This window comes from Geotrypetes seraphini, chromosome 12 (genome assembly GCF_902459505.1).
Source record: "Geotrypetes seraphini chromosome 12, aGeoSer1.1, whole genome shotgun sequence".
Lineage (NCBI taxonomy): Eukaryota > Metazoa > Chordata > Amphibia > Gymnophiona > Dermophiidae > Geotrypetes > Geotrypetes seraphini.
Window position 1 is genome coordinate 115,251,774 of NC_047095.1, and position 13,367 is coordinate 115,265,140.

Genomic DNA, 13,367 nt, shown 5'->3' on the forward strand with positions numbered 1-13,367 from the left:
ACGGTCCAGAGCACTGAAGTCGATCCAGACAGTGGGATTCTCCCACAACAATCAGTAACTTGCCCCTGTAATTAATTGCCCTTAAGGCCTGATTCTCTAAAGCAGGGGTGTCAAAGTCCCTCCTCGAGGGCCGCAATCCAGTCAGGTTTTCAGGATTACCCCAATGAATATGCATGTGATCTATTAGCATACAATGAAAGCAGTGCATGCAAATAGAACTCATGCATATTCATTGGGGAAATCCTGAAAACCCGACTGGATTGCGGCCCTCGAGGAGGGACTTTGACACCCCTGCTCTAAAGGATGTTTGTCTCGGCGGCTGCCTAAGAAGCAGCCGTCAATCACGAGCCAATCACATATCAGCGTCCTTTAGAGAATTGCATCTTTTGTTTCTAAAAGACACCTTAAACGTAGGCCAGAATTTTACACACCTATGGCAACACATAATAATAATAATTTTATTTCTTATATACCGCCAAAGCCATAGTAGTTCGAGGCAGTTTACAACAAAGAAGGCCTGGACAATCAGCGAATGAGAACAGTCAGCGAATACAGATACAATTAATATATGTAAGCAGGGAATAGGTACAATATAAGGGGTCGAATGTACGGTGAGCAGGAGGCAGAGGTATGACAAAAGAGATCTTGGGGGGGCAAGGGTCAGGTAAGAGGTCTTAGGTTACAAATCGGTTAAATAGGTTAGTTTTTAATAATTTTCTGAAGTTTAGGTAGGATGAGGAGCGCGAGATAATATTGCTCAGCCAATCATTTAGATGACCTGCTTGGAAGGCTAGTGTTCTGTTCAGGCCTTTAGAGTTGGATGGCTGAAGAGATGAGCTCTGCGAGTGGGTCTGGATGGACAGTCTAAGGTGAAATGGGGAACCAAGTATAAGGATGCCTACAGATGCCCAAGGCCACTTCCAGTGGAAACCATGCCTGTAAGTATTCCTATATGTCTCTGTAGGCATGATAGATGCCTACAATATAGGTGTCACTAACCACATCCATTTTATTAATATATATTTTTTTAAACATGCATTCCAATTGGCTGGTGAGATGGCGGTAGGATGCCTACCACCGCCTACAGTTGGGATTTTTTTTGTAAAATTTCTTAGACTCATTTCTGAAACTGCATAACAGCACGGTTAGATATCAATTCTTTTATGCCAATATAAAAAAAAACTAGATGATGCAAAATTACTTTTCTAAGGCTCTTGTCTTCATTTTCAACACACCAGCATGTGACAGAGGTCCTGCGACAGGTGGAACCCATTTTACGTAGAATTGAGATATCCAGCTCAGGGCGAGCTCAGTTTCTGCTGGTGTTTTAGAAGCGGACATAAAGCTTTTTTTTTCTGAAATTCATCCAAGAGTGCAGATGTATGTGAGGGCATGTGCAGCAGAGCAGCCGTTTTGCAAAGATACACACTGAATAAACGGATAGCATGGGCCCAGAACCTTCTGTGTGCAGGTGGCTTCACCTGGATTTGGCCAAGGTCTTTTAAGGTGGCCAAAAAAGGGAGAAAAGGTGATGGCAAATGCCAGAAGGATGTTTGGGTGCTTTGGGAGAGGAATGACCAACAGGATAAAGGAGGTAATAATGCCTTTTGGGGGCTGATTCTATAAAGGGCGCCTACCTTAATTGGCAAAATACCTTTAATAGCCTCTATAATTGGGGGAAAAATGTAATTGGACAACAGGCACCTATCTGATTCTATAAAAGATAGGTGCCTATCGCAACACGCTTAGTGGTGCCTAACACCCAAGTGGGTGTTTCTATGGGCGGAGCGTGAGTTAAGGCGCAACTAAACACGAATTTCTAAAAACTTAGGTGCCCGAAATGTACACGCAGGTTGCAAAAGCCTACATTTTAGACGCCTAAGTTTATACATCGGCACCGCCAGCTACGATTCTATAAACGGCGCCTAAATGTGATTGCCACGTGGCCGGTGCCATTTTTCTACGTACCAGCTGACTAGGCGCCATTTTTTTTTTTTTTAGAATCAACTCCTCTATGTCTCTAGTGAGACTTCCCACAGAGTACTGTGTGCAGTTCTGGAGACCTCAACTTAAAAGAAAAAAGATAGGGAAGGGGTAAAACGCGGACCTCACGGACCTGGCGGATCTAAATCCGCACGTCCTTAAAAATCTGAGGTCCGTGCCACTTGTAGGTAGTTTCTGGCTCTGACAGACCTCGGCGACAATTTAGCGCTGACGGATCCGTCTCAGCATAGGGAGGGAAAAGTATTAGGATCCATCAGTGCAAAAAGGTCACCGAGGTCTGTCAGAGCCAGAGACTAGTGCTGGAGCGGCTGTAAAACAAATCCTTTAAACTGGTTTCCTTCAGCCCCAGTAAATCGGCTCTGACAGACCTCGGTGACACTGTAGCGCTGACGGATCCTAATACTTTTCCCTTCCTATGCTGAGACGGATCCGTCAGCGCTAAATTTCTCAGATTTTTAAGGACGTGCCGGTTTAGATCCGCCAGGTCCGTCAGGTCTGTGAGGTCCGCGTTTTACCCCTTCCCAAAAAGATATAAACAGGATGGAGTCAGTTCAGAAGGCAGCTACAAAAATGGTCAGCAGTCTTTGCCTAAGATCTCAATATGTATATTTTGGCAGAAAGGCAAGATAAGGGAGATATGATAGACATTTAAATACTTCTGTGGCATAGACCTCTGTGACAAAGACCGCTGACCATTTTAGTAGCCTTCCTCTGGACTGACTCCATCCTTTTTATATCTTTTTGAAGGTGCGGCCTCCAGAATTGTACACAATATTCTAAATGAGGAAGGGACAGCTGGTATGAACTGACCAATTGCACAGGCTGTATGATCTTTATCTGCCACCATTCTCTGCTTTTGTGTTGGCGAGGAATCTACGCAGTGGCGTATTAAAGGGGACAGTCAATCTTACAACGAACGCAGAAGAGATGGAAAGTCAGAAGAGAATGAAAGCTTCCGCTTACCGCCTACTTTCAGTTCCAACGTTGCTTCTTCTTCGAACGTTTCAAACTGAAAGAAACACGTGTAACTCCCTTCATCGTCAGGCCCGATATTGTGTATTCTCAGCGACACGCCTCCACACGAAATGTAATTTGTAATCAGCTCCGTCCTGCCTCTGTATTCTGGGATCTGACGCTCAGTCTGATCCATCCCATTCTCGTACAGGTGCACGATAACCTTGAACTTGGTTCGGTACCACCTCACCTGCATGTGCTCAGCACTGAGGGCCGGGGAGAGACGGCAGGGTAACACGGCATCTTCACCCAAGACGGCAAACACCGGTTGATCAGGACCGATGACTTTAAAGCTTTCTGCTAATTATATGATAAACAAATGGAAAAACATTAATTAGTAACAGAGAATATGGAACTGGGATTGCCAGGACACGTAATGAGATGACTCGTATAACTGTCTGCACTAGTTACGAAGGCCTTAAGGCAGGGGCATGAAAAAGGCCAATAATTCTAAACTCTTCTCATTCAAAAATGGATAATCTTCAAAGGGGTAGATAATCAAAGTGATTTAAGTGTGCGGGAGAGGCTCCTGACTACTTTAGAAACCCTCGTCAGGCCAGATGCCGATAGATTGTCACACTTGACGAGGCAATAAGAACATAAGAATGTTCTTAATGGGTCAGCCCAATGGTCCATCAAGCCCATTAGCCCATTCTCACAAGTGGCCAATCCAGGTCCCTAGTACCTGGCCAAAACCCAAGGAGTAGCAACATTCCAGAGCTGAGATTGTGATGTCATAATGCCTCATTCCACAGTGCCTGAAAGCCAACCTCATCAGTGATGTCACAATGGCTTAATTGTCCTATACGTGGCTCATGTAAGAACATAAGAATAGCCGTACCGGGTCAGCCCAATGGTTCATCAAGCCCAGTAGCCCGTTCTCATGGTGGCCAATCCAAGTCAATAATACTTGGCCAAAACCCAAAATAACAAAGCTATTGCCCAAGATGGGGCTCAAACCCACGACCCTGAGATTAAGAGTCTCATGCGCTACCGACTGCTGTTGAATATGACATCGTACTGGCCATCTTGAATCCTGGCAGTCATGGCTGGCTCTAGATATTACGGTGACCCAGCCCATGCCTCACCCCCCTCCAGACCAGGCTCTGCCCTGCCACGGTGTATACCCTGCTCCCAGTCAGTTCCCTCCTCGTGCTACTGCCAGGTTCCAGCACGATGCAGCTTCATGAGCAGGCTGCCACATAAGAGGAAGGGCCAGTATCAGCATCCAACAATAGCATCAGAGGAGGGTGGAGGAGAGTGCTGAATTTTTCACCTCTGATGGTGACACTCACCCTCCTCCCTCGCAGCAGCTGGCCTATAAAGCTTCACCCCCCCCCCCCCCACCAGGATTGGGCAGCAAAATTTGAAGAGGGTGGAGGAAGATAGAAGAGTGCTAGTCAGGAGTGGGCGAATAAATGGCAGATGAACTTCAACGTAGAGAAATGCAAGGTCATGCATATAGGGAAAAAGAAACCCGATGTTCAACTACAAAATGGGAAGATTAGTACTAGGAGAAAGTAACCTTGAAAAACACTTGTGTGTGCTGGTGGATACAACAGTGAAGTCAACGGCACAATGCACAGCAGCCTCAAAGAAAGCAAACAGAATGTTGGGTATTATTAAGAAGGGTATTACGACCAAGACGAAGGAAGTCATCATGCCGCTGTATCGGGCGATGGTGCGCCCGCATCTGGAGTACTGTGTCCAGTATTGGTCACCGTACCTAAAGAAGGACATGGCGATACTTGAGAGGGTTCAGAGAAGAGCGACAAGAATGATAAAAGGTATGGAAAACCTTTCATACGCAGACAGGTTAGAAAGGCTGGGGCTCTTCTCCCTGGAGAAGCGGAGACTCAGAGGAGACATGATAGAGACTTTCAAGATCATGAAAGGCATAGAGAAGGTGGAGAGGGACAGATTCTTCAGCCTATTGGGAACCACAAGAACAAGGGGGCACTCGGAGAAATTGATAGGGGACAGGTTCAGAATCAATGCTAGGAAATTCTTCTTCACTCAGAGGGTGGTGGGCACCTGGAATGCGCTTCTGGAGGTTGTGATAGGACAGAGTACATTACGGGGTTTCAAAGAGGGATTGGATAAATTCCTGAAGGATTCGGGGATTGAGGGATACAGATAGGACTATGAAAGGTTAATAGATAGAAGGAAAAAGGGGAATGAAGGGTTTCAGACAAAGGATCACTTTACAGGTCATGGACCTAATGGGCCGCCGCGGGTGCGGGCTGCTGGGCGCGATGGACCTCTGGTCTGACCCAGCGGAGGCAACTTCTTATGTTCTTATGTTCTTAACTTATAGGCTGGTGACATCACGGCCCTGTGTGTTTGGCACCATTTAACTCCAGCACCCTGGGCTAGATAGAGTAGGGTTGCCAGATTTCCTATAAAAAAGAGAGCACCTGGTCCTACCCTATTCTTTCCCCAGCCTCACCCAGTTCCACCTCCAGCTCGGCCCTCCCCCCCCCCCCCCCCCATGAACCTCCACGAGCTCAGGATGTGTGTGACATCATCGTGTCAACATCCGCAGGGAGCAGGAACACCTCCCTCAATTCAAGCCAGCCCCAGCCCTCCCTCTGATGCCACATCCTGTTCACGGCACCAGAAAGTGACATCAGAGGGCAGAATCAGCCGGCATAGGGTTATCATATTTGTTTAAGTGAAAAAGAGGACATGTGGCACAGCCCCACCCCTACTCACAGCTCTGCCCCACACAAACCATGTGCCTTCTCCTTCCCTGAGCTTGAGGCTAGGTCTGGAGTAGGGCTGCCAGATTTTACTTTAGTATAATCCAGATCCCTAGACCCAGTTCCACCCATCCACACCCCATTATGCCCCCAATCCCGCTCAAATAGAAAGCATCTGTGAAAAGAATGCATGGATTTGATCCAAAACAACTCTTTCTGAAATCTTCTTCACACATGAGAGCTTGGAAAGTTCTGGAGTGACTCTTACCTGCATTTACAATCTGGAAGTGGTGAGAAATCAACAAAAGGATAACGCCAGAAAGAGAGGAGAGAGCTCTTTTCCAGGGGGAAGCTGGAAAATACATCTTCAGTATGTCTGAAAATAATATAAGAAGAACATAAGAGTTGACAAACTGGGACAGACCAAAGTTCCATCAAGCCCAGTATCCTGTTCCCAAGTGCCTGGCAGAAACCCAAAGAGTAGCAGCTTTCCAGAGCTGAGATTGTGATGTCATAGTGCCTCATTCCACCAATGCCTATGAGCCAGCCTCATCAGTGATGTCACAATGGCTCACATAGTAACATAAGAGTTGATAGACCGAAGGTCCATCAAGTCCAGTATCCTGTAACCTGGCAAGATCCCAAAGAGTAAAACAGATAGTTATTCTTCTTATCCTAGGCATAAGCAGTGGATTTTCCAAAGTTCATCTTAAATGGCCTGTGGATTTTTGTTAGAGGAAATGAGCCAAACCTTTTTTAAACTCTGCTAAGCTAACTGCTTTCACCACATTTTCTGGTAATGAATTCCAGAATTTAATTACAGATTGAGTGAAGAAATATTGTCTCGGGTTTGTTTTAAATTTACAGCACTTAGTAACTTCATTGCATGCCCCTTCCTCCTAGTATTTTTGGAAAGAGTAAACAAGTGATGCAAATCCAGGAAGTTTCAGAGCTATTTATACATTCTTCTGGCTATACAACTGAATTCTAGAAAAAAACTTTTCACGTGTTACTTTTCTTAACAATCATTGGTCCTAAGCTCACACTAGCAGGTCACTTATCTAAGCCCTGCAGTCTTTCTGTTACATGTCGTTTATGCTGAGATAGCCATAAGAAGCTAGAATGACCAAGCTAAAACACCCAGTGCAGGCAGGCTAGAACATGAGATAAGTTAGGTCTACAGTTACACATAATTCAGCAACGTACAAGAAGAGGGTGTTGAAGATTCACTTCTACTTCACTCCCCGGGATGAAGGGATGTTATTTATCCTGGTTGAGCTGAAGGAAGAAGAGGAGAATAAGTGGGTTATGTATTCCGGTGCATTGGCGTCTTGTGTGTGGTGTACCATGCGGGAAAGTTTAAACATAATTCGGGCCTTTACAGGCAGCCAGTGAAGCGTGCAGAGACATGATCATATGTTTTTGTAGGCCGAATATCAGCATGATAGCAGTGTTCTGGATAAGCTGGAGTTTGAGTGAAGGTTAAGCCTGATTAAAAAGTTGCAATAGTTAAGTTGAGTTAGGACTAGCATTTGAACCAATATCGGAATGTGGTTATTGTAGAAGTAAGGGTTGATCAGTCTTAGTTGCTTTAAACAGCAGAACGTTCCCGCTCCCCCACCCCTCCCCGCAGAGGATGGATATTTGAGGTACATAGGACATAGTAGGGAGTGCTGCAGAGCAGGAATGAGGTACTTTGACAGATCTATTTGGAAGGTCTCAGTACTGGAACAGCAGGGGGTACCGCAGGGTAGGGATGAGGTATCTTGACAGAGAGGTCTCAATACTGGAGTAGCAGGGAGTACTGCAAAGGAATGGGAGCATTATTCACAATTTAAATGTATTTTTGTAAATGTCTGAAAGCCTCTGGCAAATCTAGGGTCATCGGGTGCTGTGTAGGAAGATGAGTTTATTGGCCAAAAAATGTATTTTACAATATTGGACGGTCCCTGACCCCCCCCCAAAAAAAAAGTTTTTGCATTGGTGAAACCAATTACATCAGTTGGACATCTGGGAGACGAGAGATGCTGGAAGCGAACGTTGATGTTTATGAATATATGGGAACCTTACTTACAAACCTTGCATCCTAAGGGCCGTAGTGCGGTCTTAAGATGGGTTTCCTAGAGTGTATTGATGTGTCATAGTGAGGTGAATTAGAGAATACCATGGGGGGGAGGGAGGGTTTTGTGGGGGGAGGTGGAGGGTATTTATGCTTCTTATTTTATATTATTTGATGCATTGTTGTTGTATTATACATAATGTGATACTCTTATGTTGTTTTTGATATTGTATGCATCAATAAAAATCGTTTGAATCTAAATGTATTTTTGTAATATTTTGTGCTGGCAAAGAATGTTATATATATATATGATTTCATAGATCCCTATATGAGTCTGTTTTAAATTGTGTGTATTCTATTGTAACTCACTTTGGTTTAAAGTGGAGTACAAGTGAACGAATTACAGTATTTTGATAGAGCAGTATGTATGAGCGTCTAGTACTGGAATAGCTGAGGGGGGGGGGCAGCATAGCAGAAAACGAAGTACATTGGCAAAGTTATGTTTTTGTGAAGGTCTCAGTACTGGTATAGCAAGGGGTCCCTTCTGCCTTGCTGTGCCGTATGCTTGGAGCAAGCTGTCCAATCCCTACGGCGGGCTCCGTCTCTGGCAGTGTTCAAGGCCCAGTTTAAAAGCCCCACCTATCCGAGAGTGCTTTTGACTCCTAACTCCTTTCACCTTGGGCTCTGCATCCCCAACCCTCTACGTCATATCTGTCCATCCAAGTTAGATTGTAAGCTCTTTGGAGCAGGGGCTATCTATAAATGTCAAAATGGACAGCGCTGTGTACGCTGTGTAAGCAGTAGTGCTGCAGGGCAGGAATGAGGTACTTTCACAGATGTGTGTAAAGATCTCGCTACTAGAATAGCAGATCAAGAGTGAAGTATATGGGTTGAGCTGCTGTGCTTTGTTTGCATTGGTGACCTGTTGCATTTTGTTTTCGATCCTAACTGCTTGTCTTGACTTTCAACGGCTTAAGTAATAACTCCCCCTAGCTATTTGGCTTCCTTGTCTATTCCTTATGTACCTTCCCGATCGCTGCATTTTTTTTATTTTTTAATTGACCACACCAACTGGTTCTTTCCTCACTGTTTTTGGCACAACCTGACACTACAAGGCAGAGTGTGTTTTATTTTATGGCACCAGTGTCAAAGTAAGGGGGAGCGGGGGGGAATGGGAAGTCCGCCCTGGGCGGTGTCTTGGTAGAGGATCCGGCACGCATCCTCCTCTCTTCCCTCTACTACAGGGAGCACGCACCCCTTCTCTTCCCCATTTCTCTTTTAACGTTTGGGGCACAAGCCGCAATCCCGACCTGTTGCTCGCATCAGCATTGGCTCTCCCTCTGATGTCACTTCCTGGATCCGTGCCTAGGAAGTGACATCAGAGGAAGAGCCGATGCTGGCACGAGCAGCAGGCTGGGGGTTGCTGCTCATGCCCCGAATGTTAAAGCGGTACGGAGGAAGAGAAGGGAAGGGGCGTGAGTGCAAGCGGGCGCAGCAGGAGGGGGTGAGGGAGAAGCGGATGGGGGTGGGGCAAAAAAGAGGGCGGGGGAGTGGCGCCAACACCCCGACACCTCTCGCCCTCACCATGCCATTGGATGGCACACATGTACCAATGTTATGTTATGTGTAATTTTATATCCCGTCGAATCCTTACAAATCAGAGTTCTAGGTGGGTTACAGCAGCATATTGCTTAGGGTTACCAGATTTTCCTTTTGGAAAATCCAGACCCCCCCCTAGCCCCGCCTAGTTCTGCTCATCCCCGCCCATATCCTGCCCCCAAGCCCACCCTAGCCCTGCCCCCACTGCCTGCTCTTGTCGGGCAGGAAGGACATATGCGCGTGCGTGGACGCTTTGTGATAATGTCATCGCTTGACGGCCAAGCATTGGGCGGATGTCCTCCCTGCCCGACACAGCTTTTCAAAACCCGGACAAAGTGCCAGGGTTTGAAAAGCCCTCTGGAACCCCAGACATGTCCTCAAACGCAGGACATATCCGGGGAAATCAGGATGTCCGGTAACCCTAATATTGCTACATAGAATTCTGTAAAGAGTTAAACGTGTTATATAGAGTTATACATTCTGTTTCCAGCAGTGGCCAACTTGGGTCCCAAGTAGCTAGCTAGATCCCAAGTAATAAAACAGATTTTATGCTGCTTATCCTAGGACTTCTCTTTTAGGAGATTAGGCAAATTTTTTTAAACCCTGCTAAGCTAACTGATTTTACTACATTCTCTGGCAATGAATTCCAGAATTTAATTTCACGTCGTGTGAAGAAATATTTTCTCCGGGTTGTTTTAAATCTACTACTTAGTAGCTTCAGCGCATGTCCCCTAGTCCTAGTATTTTTGGAAAGAGTGAACAAGCAATTCACATCTACCCTTTCCACTCCACTCAGTATTTTATAGACCTCTATCATATTACCCCTGAGCCTTCTCTTCTCCAAGCTGAAGAGCCCCAGCCTCTTTAGCCTTTCCTCATAGCAAAGTTGTCCCATCCCTTTTATCATTTTCATCGCCCTTCTCTGTATCTTTTCTAATTCCATAGTAACATAGTAGATGATGGCAGATAAAGACCCGAATGGTCCATCCAGTCTGCCCAACCTGATTCAATTTAAATTTTTTTAATGTTTTTCTTCTTAGCTATTTCAGGGCAAGAATCCAAAGCTCTACCCACTACTGTGCTTGGGTTCCAACTGCCGAAATCTCCGTCAAAACCTACTCCAGCCCATCTACACCCTCCCAGCTATTGAAGCCCTCTCCAGCCCATCCTCCCTCAAACGGCCATATACAGACACAGATCGTGCAAGTCTGCCCAGTACTGGCCTTAGTTCAATATTTAATATTATTTTCTGATTCTAGGTCCTCTGTGTTCATCCAACGCTTCTTTGAACTCAATCACCGTTTTCCACTCCACTACCTCTCACGGGAGCGCATTCCAGGCATCCACCACCCTCTCCGTAAAGTAGAATTTCCTAACATTGCCCCTGAATCTACCACCCCTCAACCTCACATTATGTCCTCTGGTTTTACCATTTTCCTTTCTCTGGAAAAGATTTTGTTCTACGTTAATACCCTTCAAGTATTTGAACGTCTGAATCATATCTCCCCTGTCTCTCCTTTCCTCTAGGGTATACATATTCAGTGCTTCCAGTCTCTCCTCATATGTCTTCTGGCGCAAGCCTCCTATCATTTTCGTCGCCCTCCTCTGGACCGCTTCAAGTTTTGTTACGTCCTTCGCCAGATACGGTCTCCAAAACTGGACATAATACTCCAAGTGGGGCCTTACCAATGACCTGTACAGGGGCACACTGTTTTTTCGCCTTTAGATCTTCGGACACTATCACCCCAAGGTCCCTCTCCCCGTCCGTGCATATCAGCTTCTCTCCTCCCAGCATATACGGTTCCTTCCTATTATTAATCCCCAAATGCATTACTCTGCATTTCTTTGCATTGAATTTTAGTTGCCAGGCATTAGACCATTCCTCTAACTTTTGCAGATCCTTTTTCATATTTTCCACTCCCTCTTCGATGTCTATTCTGTTACAAATCTTGGTATCATCTGCAAAAAGGCACACTTTTCCTTCTAACCCTTCAGCAATGTCACTCACAAACATATTGAACAGGATTGGCCCCAGCACCAAACCCTGAGGGACTCCACTAGTCACCTTTCCTTCCTCCGAGCGACTTTCATTAACCACCACCCTCTGGCATCTGTCCGACAGCCAGTTTCTAACCCAGTTCACCACTTTGGGTCCTAACTTCAGCCCTTCAAGTTTGTTCAACAGTCTCCTATGAGGAACCGTATCAAAGGCTTTGCTGAAATCTAAGTAAATTACATCTAGCATATGTCCTTGATCCAGATGTCTCTGGCCACCCAATCAAAAAATTCAATCTGGCACGATTTACCTTTTGTAAAGCCATGTTGCCTCGGATCCTGTAACCCATCAGATTCAAGGAAGTACACTATCCTTTCTTTCAGCAACACTTCCATTATTTTTCCAACAACCGAAGTGAGGTTCAGCAGCCTGTAGTTTCCCGCTTCATCCCTGTGACCACTTTTGTGAATAGGGATCACATCCACTCTCCTCCAATCCCTGGGAACCACTCCCCTCTCCAGAGATTTGTTGAACAAGTCTTTAATAGGACTCGCCAGAACCTCTCTGAGCTCCATTAATATCCTGGGATGGATCCCGTCTGGTCCCATCGCTTTGTCCACCTTCAGTTTTTCAAGTTGCTCATAAACACCCTCCTCCATGAACGGCGCAGAATCTACTCCATTTTCTCGTGTAACTTTGCCAGACAATCTTGGTCCTTCTCCAGGATTTTCTTCTGTGAACACAGAACAGAAGTATTTGTTTAGCACATTTGCTTTTTCCTCATCACTCTCCACATATCGGTTCCCAGTTTAGATTAGCAATTCCATTTTTCATCTTCCTCCTTTCACTAATATATCAGAAAAAATTTTTATCTCCCTTTTTTACATTTTTAGCCATTTGTTTTTCCGCTTGTGCTTTCGCCAGACGTATCCCTCTCTTGACTTCTTTCAGTTTCACCCTGTAGTCCTTTCTGCTCTCCTCTTCTTGGGTTTTTTTTATATTTCACGAACGCCAACTCTTTCGCCTTTATTTTCTCGGCCACTAGTTTGGAGAACCATATCATCTTCCTTTTTCTCTTGTTTTTATTATCTTCTTAACATAATGGTCCGTAGCCATTTTTATCACTCCTTTCAGCTTAGACCACTGTCTTTCTACTTCTCTTATGTCCTCCCATCCTAACAGCTCTTTCTTCAGGTACTTTCCCATTGCATTAAAATCTGTACATTTGAAATCTAGGACTTTAAGTATCGTGCGGCCGCTCTCCACTTTAGCCGTTATATCAAACCAAACCGTTTGATGATCGCTACTTCCCAGGTGAGCATACACTCGAACTTTAGAGATACTCTCTCCATTTATGAGGACCAGATCCAATATCGCTCTTTCCCTTGTGGGTTCCGTCACCATTTGTCTGAGCAGAGCCTCTTGAAAGGCATCCACAATCTCCCTACTTCTTTCCGATTCCGCAGACGGAACATTCCAGTCCGCATCTGGCAGGTTGAAATCTCCCAACAGCAGCACCTCCTCTTTCCTTCCAAACTTTTGGATATCCACAATCCGATCCTTATCAATTTGCTACGATTGAGTCGAAGGTCTGTAGACTACACCCTCGTAGATAGGAGTTCCATCTTCTCTTTTCAGAGCGATCCATATCGCTTCTTCCTCTCCCCAGGTCCCTTGAACTATCTTTTTTGAGATACGGCGACCAGTACTGCACACATTATTCGAGATGTGGTCGTACCATAGAGCGAAATAAGGGCATTATCACATTTTCATCTTTGTTTTCCATTCCTTTGTTGAGAATTCTATTTGCTTTCTTTTTTTTTTAAATAATTTTTATTGGAAAAGCAGCCAGCACCATAACAAAGAATCATAAGTCACAACATTACAGTATAACAGTATGAGTGAACGAAGTACAGCAAAATAAACATTCCTTAGCCACTGCTGAGCTGAGGGTTTCAACATTTCCTCAATGGTAACACCTTTTCCTGGGCAG

The 13,367-nt window shown here is 45.2% G+C and overlaps 1 protein-coding gene across 1 annotated transcript in view; it reads right to left on the reverse strand.

Annotated features, from left to right (window-relative positions):
* LOC117346323 overlaps nucleotides 1-13,367 on the reverse strand; it is a 224,862-nt gene that overhangs the window by 176,461 nt on the left and 35,034 nt on the right. The window contains exon 8 of the mRNA XM_033915723.1: nucleotides 2,968-3,318. Coding sequence (XP_033771614.1) covers nucleotides 2,968-3,318 — 351 coding nt within the window. The remainder of the gene's footprint in view (nucleotides 1-2,967; nucleotides 3,319-13,367) is intronic.